The sequence below is a fragment of the Cygnus atratus genome, chromosome 2, assembly GCF_013377495.2.
Source record: "Cygnus atratus isolate AKBS03 ecotype Queensland, Australia chromosome 2, CAtr_DNAZoo_HiC_assembly, whole genome shotgun sequence".
Taxonomy (NCBI): domain Eukaryota; kingdom Metazoa; phylum Chordata; class Aves; order Anseriformes; family Anatidae; genus Cygnus; species Cygnus atratus.
This window is the reverse complement of record NC_066363.1, coordinates 66,305,497-66,318,717: the sequence shown is the minus strand read 5'-3', so window position 1 is coordinate 66,318,717 and position 13,221 is coordinate 66,305,497. Positions and strand designations below refer to the sequence as shown.

The 13,221-nt window shown below is 35.5% G+C and overlaps 1 protein-coding gene across 4 annotated transcripts in view; it reads right to left on the bottom strand.

The window, feature by feature from the left end:
- FBXL2 (F-box and leucine rich repeat protein 2) overlaps positions 1–13,221 on the bottom strand; it is a 50,562-nt gene that overhangs the window by 17,920 nt on the left and 19,421 nt on the right. Inside the window, exons 1-4 of one of the 4 annotated variants that reach the window (XM_050708577.1) lie at positions 8,063–8,104; positions 6,514–6,588; positions 4,430–4,483; positions 2,987–3,081 (exon numbers count right to left, since the gene is read on the bottom strand). In XM_050708577.1, the coding sequence (XP_050564534.1) occupies positions 2,987–3,063 (77 nt within the window). In that variant the 5' untranslated portion in view covers positions 3,064–3,081; positions 4,430–4,483; positions 6,514–6,588; positions 8,063–8,104. Of the gene's footprint in view, positions 1–2,986; positions 3,082–4,429; positions 4,484–6,513; positions 6,589–8,062; positions 8,118–13,221 lie in introns of those variants that run through there. The other 3 variants (XM_035568840.2, XM_050708578.1, XM_035568842.2) reach the window with 3 other exon arrangements.

The window sequence follows — 13,221 nt, the reverse complement described above, 5'->3', positions numbered from 1 at the left end:
GACTGAATTACTGTTATAATTTAGTCTAGAGTGCACTCTGTCCCCTAATGCCTTCCATCTCAGGGAAAAAGCTTGCTTTTCAACCCACAGAGTAAAACATCTGTTTCAGTGGCTGCTTTTTCATTTTGCTATTGCAAGTTCTGTCTTGAGTAACTCTGAAACCAAGTGCTCTTCCTCTCTCAAATACTGCTTGAGCAAGGTGTTTATTTCTGTCATTGAACAGAACTGATATGCTTCAAACACCTTAACTAAAATCATTAAGGGAATGAACACAAAGGTAGAAATATCACATCAGTTAAATACTAAGCATACTTAAGCTTCTGGGGAGAGTTTTCACACATCTCGTTACTGAAATTTCTGTAGGCCTTATTAAGGAGCTGACTCCCGTATCAAATGCAAATGCAGGAATGTAGCCTGCACAACACAGAATTGGGCCTTAAGTCGTCTGGACTACTAAGGGAAGGCCCTGGCGGTTGCAAATTAGTTATTTATGATGTTAAAAAATTAAAATGCATCTGTATGCACTACTGGGTATGTACACTAAAGATGATTGGAGCTATTACACCACTAAAAGCCTGTATATATCATTATACTAATTACCCAGAAGAAATGCATCAACTTTCTTTTCATCTCTCCAGAGCAGTATTTACAGCTGCATTGCATTTCAGAGCACTGTTTTTATGCCCGTGTTTCCTCCAACTGCATGGATTTTATTGGCAGTGATGGAGGAAACATACAAAAACAGTTTTGTCTGGAGGCTTGCCTTGGTTAGCAGGTCCAACTACACACACAGCTGGCAACAACTTCCTGGCTCTCCAGTGTGGATTGAAAACAATGGAAAAAAAAAAAACAGCAAGCAGTTATACTGGTGATAGTTTCCACGTGAATTCTCAAAACAGCTATTCCAAAATTCACGTAGTGGAGTGAGATTTACAATCGAGACTCTTCAAATCACTTGGAAATATGCTACACTCTGTAATAACTTGCGGGAACAGTAAACAGACTTTGAGATTCAACTGTGAGGCATGTCCCGACAGAGATGCCACAAACATTCAGTACTTACATTGCCAATATAACCTACTTTGATAACTACCTTTTTTTAAACTAAAAGGTGGACGTAAAGGAAGGATAAAATGAGAAATTAGTATCAGCCCCAAAACTAATGGATCAGTGCAAAACTCCTGATAAGTAAAGTTGCTTTCAGAACAAATATCCCCAAATTAAAGCCATTTCTCATATTACTGTTTTGAAAGTCTTAAAGTTCAGGGCTTTATCATTCAGTGGGTAATTTCAGTATCATCTGATTACATTTCAGGGGTAAAGCATCATCTTTCCTAAAGTTTCTCAGGAAGTGCAGACTACCATCTGCACTAGTTAGTTATTATGGATGCACTTATGCGTACTGCTAGCAGTACGCATAGCTATTCTCCTATTTGCATCAATGTACACAGGCTACATACTGAACAACTACAAAAATATCTCTTTACTAAATATATCGTTATTCAAAAATATTGTAACTCCTGCCATCTTCCTCCTCTCACACACCACTAATACCTGAACCCATTTGAAATTTTTGGTTCTGGCCACAACCCTCACTGCAGTCCCTTAGCCTTAGTGTTCTGAACAGCAGTCATGAGCCTACAGTGAATACAAAAATTGAATTAATGGGGAGGAAAACTGTTGCCTACCTGTCCTCTTTCCTCCAACACCCTTACTTCCTTCCCAGCTACCTTCTTAGTTCCCACCTCTCTCAGTGCCTGCCTTCCCCACCTCCTCCACTTCAGCCATGACTTCCACTATTGAGGACACAGGGACCATCTGCACAAATGCTCTGGGAGCTTGGAGGATTTATGTGGATTATTATTATTTTTATTTTAAATCTTAAAAAGGGCTCTTTTAGCAACACCTGAAACAAATCTGGAAAGACTAAGAAAAACGAAAAACAAATAATTTAGAATAGCTTAACATAATATTTCTATTTGTTTTTGTTTTTAACCAAATTTCTAGGGTGTTTGTTTGTTTAAGCCCTAAAACCTCTAAGGGAAACCATGTTCTGGCTTTTACTCATGAAAGTCAGATTACACACCAAAAATGCTCATTAATTTATTCTGGAGACAAATTAAATGAATGAGACTTGCTTGTAAATCTTAGAAAGAGCTGAAGGTCATGAGGCACTAACCTAATGCCCACGGCTGAACAAAAATCTTTGCGCTTGTACCTAGGTCAGACTGAACATCATCTAGCCCACTCTGCTGTGACAGTCAAAGTGTACTGACTGCAAGAAGTTATATTCTGAGCCTGCCTCCAAACATGCTTTGAGCCCTGTAGTATTTGTCATGTAGGGACCCTTCAGCTGCAGGTAAGATCTTTGGGTTTAAATAAGGAAAGAAACATCCACAGAGGAATCTGGATTAATCAATTTGCATATAGCAAAAGCTTACAGGGATTCAATGTATCTTGTGGGAACAAGTTGCACATTTCAATTTATAAGTATCTTAAAGGAGTCTGCTAAAAGGCTCCTGAGATGCTCCTGTTGCCTGTTTGCTCTTACATTACAGCAAGAGGAGAATCCCACACCTTTCCCAATTCTGTAGACACTAACTGCATCAGTCTTTACTATTCCTCCCCTTGCTACGGTCACCTCTTCTCCAAACAAAAAGATGAGCTATAAACTGACTATTAAACTTGATGAAATTATACTTAAAGTACAAGTCTGAAAACATTTAAAATGTTTGAAAGTTGAGAGAAAATTAATGAAGAAAAAAAAAACATTTCTCATTTCTTAATTTATTTTCCAGAAGTGAAAAATAAAAAGGTAGCTATATTTTGATCTCAAACTGATGGCTCGTTTGGTCATTGCTAAGGTACTTAAGCATCCTGTTTTGTTCATTAGACAGTACTTAGAAACCCAAAGAAATGTAACAGTAATTGCTTTTGTTCTGGATATTAGGAAATAAGTGATGTCTCAATCTAGGACTTTACTTACTTTAAGGAAGAGTCTCCAACACCAAGACATCCTCTCAGACTAAGTTGTCTCAGGAACCCACCACACCTTTTCGACATATTTTCCACAACACGACCCTTAAACCAAATAAAAGGAAGATTTTGTTGAGTTTTATTCTGACTTAACATTCTAACCACATTAAAAATGCCAGGACTGAAAATCAGTCCCAGTTAAATCCCACCAGAACTATACCTCTTTGAATTTCTTTTCCTATTTAAGAAAAAAAGGGTTACCTGATGAGAGAAGTGCTGTTCAACACAATTTTTAGATCTCTCTTCCTTTTTCAGTCTATGATACGTGGCCTGATTTTTGTCTCAGCAAAACCCTACCCATTAAAATTGCTAAAATGATCTTCAGGATCTGTCAGATTTGCAGGCAGTCTGAAGAACTGCCCAGAGGCATAACAGGAGGCATCCTGTTCCTCAAGAACTACAGTCATTACTACAGCATACAAGTTTAAATTATCCCTGAAGATGTGCTTAGGCTAGTATTTGAATCTGAACTATAGCCCCTTGTAAGTCCCATTTTACAGTCCCTGCTATAGGGATGATTACTTCTAAAACAAGAAGGTGTTGGACACCTGGTGGGAGCAGCCAATTCAACTCCAGAAGACTTGCAAGAGCCCACCTCCCAAGTCTTCAAAGTCAGATATATTTGAGAGTCTGCTCCTAACACCTGGAAATGCCCAGGGACGTCTCAGACTGTGGAACTTACTGACATTACACCTCCTTATTTGCCAAAAGTTGGAGCACAGTTTACAAACAAAACTTCCCACTTGACCTTGTGCTTCCTACAGAATGCTATTCATTCACACCCTGAAAGCATTTTGATATATAGGAGGAGTAAGCAGAATAGAATAGTACTTCTAGTGCTCCAAGCTAGCATTATGAAAAATGTTATTTCAACTATGATAAAAATATACACTTTTATTTCTTCATAGTAAAAACAGAATAATATATCAAAAAGCAGGTAAACACTGCAACAACTGACTACACATCACATTGTGTCTAATTTTAGGAAGACAAAGTAAAAAGAAATCAACACTGATCTTCTAACAAGTAGGACAAATATATACCTAACTGCACCTTTTATTTTCTTCTCTCTTTTATTTTAAAGAAACAATACTCATAAATTACAGGGCAGTGCATTTTTTTTTTAATTTCCTCTCTATACGCAATGGCAGCAATTTTACTGAAACAGTAAAACTTTTCTTGGATTTTGTTGTTCACCTGTTATATCAAAGTCCCAGCTAAAACTATGTGAAAATATCAGAGTTTATTTGTTAGTCTGTGAGTAACAGATTATCTCCTATCTCAAACATTTTTACTTCGAAACAAACTGAAGGCAACTATACACTTCATGAAATGACATACTTTTTAGAGCTTTCCTATCACTTAGAAATATTTCCCAGCAGAGGCTAAATACCTTTATTGTAAGGATAAAGTCTTCTCAATGAATTACATATAATGCAGATTCAATCTACATAGGGGAAAAAAGTCAAAACCTAATGCATTATTCAAAGAAAATGAAACAAATAATAAGATACATTTTTCCATACCCATTTATTACTTTAAGCATGTAAAAAAAAAAAAAACACCAAACCAGCATATTCAAAAAGACAACGTAAGTGCATTCAAATGTATTTAGCTGTTTGAATAATTCAATGTCACTCAAAATCCTGTTCTTCAGACTATCCCAGCTTATGCTTGGTGCCACATACCAACAAATTCTAAGGCACACTTAACTTCAAGATCTTCACACATCTTTGCAGTAGAAAAGAACATTTTTCCTTTATAGCATATACTTTTTTCTCAGTTTATTCAGTATCGTATAAGGTCTTGAATAGGAAAAAATTCACAACAAAACTGATTTTCCATTATCTGATAGTCTCAGATCAAGCACTGCTTGATGTTATGTGCAATATCATCAAATAGTGCAATATTGAGCTGAGCAAAAATTTGCCAAATAACAATTAGCAGCTTTTACCTGTATTAAATCTAGACAGAAAAAAAAAAAGCTAAAACAGCTTAAGGAAAAACCAAGCTCTTAGACACTGAATGCGAACACATTTCTCATCCAGAACTAATTTCTTTAGTACTCGTTCATTTAACTTGCACTTAGGAATAAATTTAACACACATATGTTACAAAAGTACTTAAATGCAATACACTGAAGTAATTGAATTGCTCAAAACCACAGTATCTCCTTATAGAAAAAGAGGACCATAACTTAATTTCATTCGTTCTCATTAACACCAGGCTACAAATACGTCTGAAAGGGCAACACCACTGGGAACAATGTAAGAAACTCTGCAAAAATGTAAAAGCCCAACACTGTTTCTAAATAACGGAAAAGTTTCAGACACAAAAAAGGCTGACCAAGAGAATGGCCACAGATCTGGTGGGGTTTGTTTATTATTTTTTAGCAAATGAGAAACACCAGCTTTTTTAGAGGTAAGTGAAAAAAATTAAATTAGAGCTCCAAGACTTCTTAGACACATCCAGATATTTGAAGATGCCAAAATCTTTCACCTACCTCCACAAGATTCTTGTATTTAACATCAGCATAGCAGAGGAGTTGGCATTAAAATTTTAAGAGAACAGTGAGAAAATTTACTCTATGTTGCTGTAAAGCTTAAAGAACGGTTTGAACCACAGTTAGCAAAATATATCAAATGATCCCCATCTGGATTTTATTCATGCAACTAAGAAGCTTAACATGAAATCCAGAAGCAAATTAGTTATTGTATTCTAAATTTAATTTATATTATCAAACACAAATTATAAACTAGTCCGGTTACAATTAAGGACTTGTATTTTCCTATGGATTTTTGTCTTCATTTTCCAACGTCAAATTTTATTCTGTTATACACATCTATGATAGCATTAATACAGACATGTTTTTCTTATGAAACATAAGACTGCCGTAATCTTTTTGTTATATGCTGAAAAGGACTTTAATCCACATGTACATGCATTTCAGGCAAGGTTCAAGCCCTAGGAAACAAATGTTCATAAAGTGGTAATAATATATACAGCAAATCAAATCCAGGCCAAGCCAGCAGTAAGAAAAGTTGTTTAGCATTTTGTTGTTTCAGTCTCCAAGTTCTGGGGCCAAGTATCCAGAGAGCATTCAGCACTAGATGGCACTCTCACAGAAACAAACAACAAAATTCCTCTAGGTTGTGAAAGTGACTCAGCATCTCAATCAGTTCAGAGGCACCGTTTACATCTTTGTTTTCTGGAAATGATCAGTTTTGAATTTACAGAGCCTTGTATGTATACAATATATGCAAATTATCTGATGCACTGCCAACAACCAAAACTCTAAAACTCATCCAGTGTAAAAAAGTCAAATACAGTGCTACCTTCCTATATGCTCCTTCTCTGTTTTAGTATCTCGAACTTTAACCTTTAAAATGTGAGAACTCAAGCACAGCCTATGGAATACTGAAAATGGGCTATGCTCTTAAACATCACCATAGGAATGAAATAAACAAAGACACTAACCTCTATATCTGTCTGAAAGTTAAAAAGGTCTATTCTTTGCCAATTGCTTCCATCCAGAGCTAAAACATTCCATGCCTGCAGAAAACAAATAGAGATTATATACCTCCACTGCCTGCTCCCTTCATTTTCGTCTCAGAAATTCAAACACAACAAACTCCGAAATACAGTAAAATAGACATTTTTAGGTAGCAGTTTTTAAAAAAACAAATGTAATTGTAGATATTAGTAATCCTAAAATATTAACTGGTTAAAACCAGGGCATTTGTAGAAATTAAACACAGATCTCCTAAAAGGATTACACTTCAGAGATTTGTCTTATGCCCATAAAACATGCATTAGAGGAAGAAATTAAATAAAATACATGAACATAGCAGGATTCAACGGTCAATTTTTAAAAAGAGCTTTTGTAAATTTGTCTAGTAAGTTATTCTTGCTAGATGCATATGGAGAGAAGTGACTGCACATGAGATTCCTTCCAATAAAACCACAGTTCCTTAACCTCACTAGTTACTATTCTGAGAGGAACAGAAACCTTTCAGAAAACTGCCGACTTTCCACTGTTAGAATCAGGCCTTTCCATGCGCTGAGTTACATTCACGTGTTTGAGAATTTGTCTTTTACTACTGACGCAACAGATGATAGTTTTTTAAAGTAGAACAAAGTAAAAAAGTGAGAGAAACAAAAATATACTTAGAAATACTGAAAGAAAATCACATCCAACTGACAAGAGGTAGATTTGAGAGAAAAATTTCTGCTTGTTTTATCACCTTGGTTTTCTTCTGATGTATTCAAGACTTTACCTGAAGGTTCTAACAAAGCCTGATGTTAGCTCACAAAACTTATTGAATTTGTGCACCAAGACGGTACGGGTATAGAAATGAAACAGTTACACACTTATATAATAAAACAACAAAACAAAAAAAAAAATGGAGAAAAGCATGAAATTAGAAAGTTAATTCATGTTGTATAAGAATACGCCTCATTGTACACACTTCATGTAGGACTAGAATATTTTTCATTTTAATTAAAGACTAGCTAAATATAAAAGCTTACTTTGCATGCTTTCTCTATTATCTTCTGTGTGCCTTTTTCCTCTACTAGTAGTCCATTTATTTAACACCTTTTGTGCTTGACAAGCTAATGATGGATGAACTTCTTAGACACATGGTGCACATTAACCGAACTACATGGAATTTTAAGCAGAATATGCATTTGAAAAATAGCGTTATATGGCCACATGCTTTATAAAAAGCAAATGCCATTATGCCAAAATGGGCTTAATCCTTTCTCCAGATATAGAGCATACACTACTGGGTATCTTTTCTATAGCCTTTAAACAGAAGTCTAACATAGCAACTAATTCCACATATCTGAATGCAAGAGTGGACCCACTGTTTATTTGTTTTAATAAACAATGGGGCTATATTTGATTTTTTTTTTCCCTATTTTAGACAGGAAGGAGATTGCCTTAAAGCCCATGATTTGCAAGTAATTAAGAGAAAGCTTTCCAAAGAACAACAACAAAAAGAAGCACAATAGAAAAACATACCTTGGAAACCTGTGCACATCGACACAAAGTAACTATGTCCAAGAAAGAAAAAATTCTAGAAAAAAAGGAAAGAATAACAACTAAAATATTTTATTATGAGTTCAGACTAACACATTAATTCACTGGTCTGTAGTTCTATGGAAATACAACCAGTTACACAACAAGCCAGCTAAATGAAATACAAGTGTTTCACTAAATTATTTTGCTTAGTGAGACTTAAGGACTAATACCATGGCCATCTTCTTAAGATTGTCAACACCTACGTAGTAGAAAAACAGCTACTGCTACAGATAATCTATTTTACGACTCTCCCTCCTCGTTACCCAAATGTGTATGAATAACAAATTATTTTTTTCTTATTTTTAATTCAGAGAAACTGGTTTATAAACCTTTAATTGTGATGCTATTAAAGAAATAACTTACACAAATATACGTGAAGATTTTAGAGACTGGTGAAGTGTAAGAAATGGTAAATAACACACAGATAAATCCAAATTCGAGAAACTAAGCACAAACACAAAGCATGATAACCCATATTTCTAAAGGGGCATCACAATGACTACCAAGTCTATCACAGTCAGCATCTTTTTTTAATTTGCTCTAAAAGAAAGAATTACACTTCAAAATTTAGCATTACAATTCTGATCACTGAAACAATTCTTCAAGGATGGCAACTTTTCATAGTTTTCTAAACTAAATTTTTCACTGTCAAAATGAATTTTGCTAAATACCATTTACGAACAACAATGAAACCAGTTCAAAGAAAATTCTCAGGGAATAAAATATATTAACTTAATCATAAAATATAGATCCCATTCCAAAATCATTTTCTATTACAAACAATGAAAGATATGAAATACATGAAAGATGTTCCTGCAGTTCATTTTTAAAGTATTACCTCTCACCAATGAACCTTTTCAGTTATCCAAATAATGAACAGTGATAATAATATTGTGTGTAACATGGCATTTTTAGCACTAAGGAGAAAACACAACTGGAAAGAGATGTTGAATTCTATAAGTAAAATTCTGATTACTATTTTCCAAGTGGAAACCTGAAGCTAGAACTCTAAATGGATACCTAAATCCTAAGGGTTGTGGTTTTTAGCTGTGGTAAGAGTAATGCAATGGAAGTTAATGGAAGTATTGATTAAACATTAAGGCCCTTCTGGACATTTATTATGATCAGTTCAGTTATTAGTTTTCCAATATTTCATCAACATATGAAAATATTCTTTTTCACGGTACAATAATATATTTCCCCAAAAAAATTATCTCAAAAGGCAAAAAAAAATTTACAAAACAATGCAGATAACATTCGTTTTGATAGCATCTTTTTTGTCATTTGAACATCCACTCTAAGGTCTGCTGCCCCCCTTAAGAAACTTAGCAGTGCTTTACACACAAACTGCACACTGCACGTGTTCAGCAAGATTGCTGGACTGTTCAGATGAGCAAAGAAAGCGCTCTCTCTTTTAAGAGCAGCATTTATCCCAGTGACCTGCCACGAACCCTATCTGTTGTCACCTTTCCCCCCTTCCCAAGAGGGGAGCAGCAGAAGGTGAGGGAGGGGATATAACACTAGAGAGCTGTAAAAGCCGCCTGGCTTGTAGAAGCTTCCTTGTAATACCGCTGTATGAGGGGAATCACAGGGTTATCTTAGATTTACAGAAGCCAAAGCATAAAAGACATGTTTCTAAATTATTTCTAATGAAGACATGAAGGATGGTGACAAACCATTTCATGACACAATATTCTTGCCTAAATGAAGCGTAGGACATGCTTTGGAAGTGATTCATCCAGTTCCACTGAAAGTAAGAAATAACAGAAGGAATTCAAGACATTGAAGAAAAGCTATTTTCTATATTCCAACTACTGAGTTGTCTAGCAGTCTCTCTTCATGTTTGACTGTTTATTGCTGTTATGAAATTTATGTTGATGTATGATTTCCGCTGAAAAGGATTAAAACCAAATGCAGACCAGATGTATTTATTTTTGCTCCATTTTGTATGAAGTGACTTTTTAAAAAGTCAAAAACTGAAAGTGGTTATTTTATGTTAAAAGGAAAACTATTTTAATAAGTGTAAACATCCATGATGTTTTTAGACTTTTCGTTTTGTTCTAACGAAGAAACTGTCTTGAAAGGCAGCTCAAGCTGTCTCCATGAAAATAGATAACTTAAAATGAGATTAGGATGCATTCTAACATACCAAAATCAGTATCATTACTCAAATATTACCATAGGTACAAGATACCAGTAAATTCTTTTACAATTGCTAAGAGTTATTTTGCCAACTTGCTTGGAACTGTTTTTTCCATGCTCTTCTGTTTATTTACTCTCTGTAGTACAGTATTATGGGCAAACCGCTAAGACAATGGCTCCTCTACTTGCAGCCCCACAGAACTACTAGTAAATCCTTATCAGTCAGGGAAAATAGCCAGCAAGACACAAGACTAAGGTTTTAAGGCTTTAAAACCCAATCAAAGAACAGAGAAAGAGATGGCAACACTGACATTGTCTGGCACTTTGGCAGAGGGACTATATCAGCAATTTTAAGAAGTGGAAAAAATTACCATGTAGGCCAGCTGATGGTTGTATAGCACATCTGTCCTCTATGACCATAACTACATAGATGGAAGTTAATGCAGCCAGCCACAGGATTAATTTCCACTTAGGTCTTTGGCACAATTTAGTACAGGGAAACTGGAAATGTATAGAACCACAGTAATGTTTAGGATAATCTGTACTAACTTCCTGTCCCAGGTTATTAATTTTTCCTTAGTTAGCCTGTACTGAGCCCATGAAGGACAATCTGCTTACTAATAATCAGAGTTCATCAAGACTTCTTGTCCCTAGGCACACACCAGTCTGGACACACATATGCCTTTTGAGGCTGGTCTTGGAGATCTTTCAATGTTAACAGTACCAGAAGTATGCATGAGTGTCATGCCAAAGGCACAAAGAGTTGTACAAGCTCACAGTTCCTCAACTCCTTTAAGGTAAACTACTATTTGGCTAAAGCCTAAATTCCAGAAAATGATCTATTCTTGATTTGAAAGCCTTCAAGGGGTGGAAAATCACCACCTTCTCCGATAGTTTGTTCCACTGGTTAATCATGCTGTTATAATATTTGCCTTATTTCCAAGGTGAATGTCTGACTTTCAGGTTTATGCTTTCCTCTACTTTTCTTCACCAAATTAAAGAGTGCTCTAGCAGTTAGTACTACCTTCTCACAGAGTTTTAAATCCACTTATCATGTCATCTTTAATTCTTTTTACTTTAGCTCTTTAAATCTCATCTTCTGTGCACATTCTTCTTTCCCAGTATGTTTCTGCAAACGTAGACATCAGAAGCACACGCAGTGTTAAAAACCTTATTAGTACCAACAAAGCTGTACACAGCCAGGGACTTTAACAGCCTTTTTGATACAGCAACAGACAAGATACTTACAGTATCTTATACATTTCAGTCCAACATCCTCTTCAGGGATGACACATCCCAGGCTACAGCTCTTTGTGTGACATTCCCTAATCCATGCAAAAATTTATCTTGTAAAATGTAAAATTTATCTTGTTTGAATGTCCTTTTATTTAATATGTCATTCAGATGTCCTTGGGAGTGCTTTGTCTTCGCAGTAATTTACCACTGCATTTCTTTTAGAGTCATCTAGAACTCTTACCTCCAGAGACTTCTTAAAATGTGATTTCCATAACGTGGAATAGAAAACAAAAAGAAAAAAAATGCTATTTGGTCTACCTGCCAGTTGCTGCAACAACTGTTAAGCAACTCTGAATCCTTTTAAGATGAACCAATGTACTGTACAGTGCTACTTCTAAATCAAAAGTTCAAATGTTAAAGTCAAATGCCTGAGTAAATTCACGTAATTTGGGTCAGTAGAACCAACTGATTGTTTAACCTCAGACCGATATTGTCCAACCACTTTTTTTCCCACAAAAACACAACTGTTGGTTATATCTCTCTCTAAATTTTCTACCAAACATATATATAGTGAGTTTTTCCAGTGCATATTGAATAGGAGGCTGAGTTTTCTTGTATTCTTCCATATATTTTCATTTCCATATAGACTTCATTACTCCCACATGTTATGAACAGACGTGTTTTTCCAAACACAGAAATGACTGATGTCACTTCTATTATTTTGTTTCCCTCTCTGTGGAACCAGAAAAAGGAACAGCTATTTCTCAGAACCCCAACACTGCACGGAGCATCACCTACAGAATAAGAAACAAAACCATGCAAGAGTCAAACTGCTTCTCTCGTCTTCCTAAGGCCCTCGCCAACCTAATCACATAAGGAACAAGCTTTTGCAGTAACAACCTGATAATTACTCGTTTTAAGTATTTTGATACAATACTATATGGCCTGATTACAAGCAGGTAACAAAATACATACAGTAATGCATACACACATACTGTCCTGTGACTTCCTGGAATTTTTGGCTTGGCAAACTCAACGTTGGTATCTGCCCAGTATGACAGAAATGCCTGAATTTCTAAAAACACTCAGCAACAAATTTAGATTTTTAAAACTGGTTTAAGAATGGAATGCTATTTCAAAACTTTTTTCACATCTTTTCAATTCACAGTGCTGTTGCACACAAAGAATGATGTCAAAGTATACAGAAATATATAGCTGGATGGATGGAATATATGGATTCCCCCATCCCTAGAGGTGTTCAAGGCCAGGCTGGATGGGGATTTGGGCAACCTGTTCTAGCAGGAGGTGTCCCTTCCCACAGCAGGGGGGTTGGAATTAGATGGTCTTCAAGATCCCTTCTAACCCAACTCATTCTGTGATTCTACATTTCTATGAAATGAAAGTCAAAATAATAGATGAGAAATGCATGACCTTTAAGAAGTCAAGTTAAAGACTTGAACACAAAACATGTATAGGAGGTATAGGGCAAAATCTCAACCCATGAAACAGTTTATCTAATGTCTTCCAAAAGGTCATATACATGCTATAATCATTCAGCACCCTTACTTAGCTCTGCTTCACTCAAAATAGCTGGTGTGACCTAACGGTTTAGGGCAATCACCTCATTACATTGGTTATCCTGATTCACCTAAGAAAAATATGAGAATTTCAAGAAGAAAAAACAATAATGGTTATTAGAAAAAAATCTTATATAATATTAG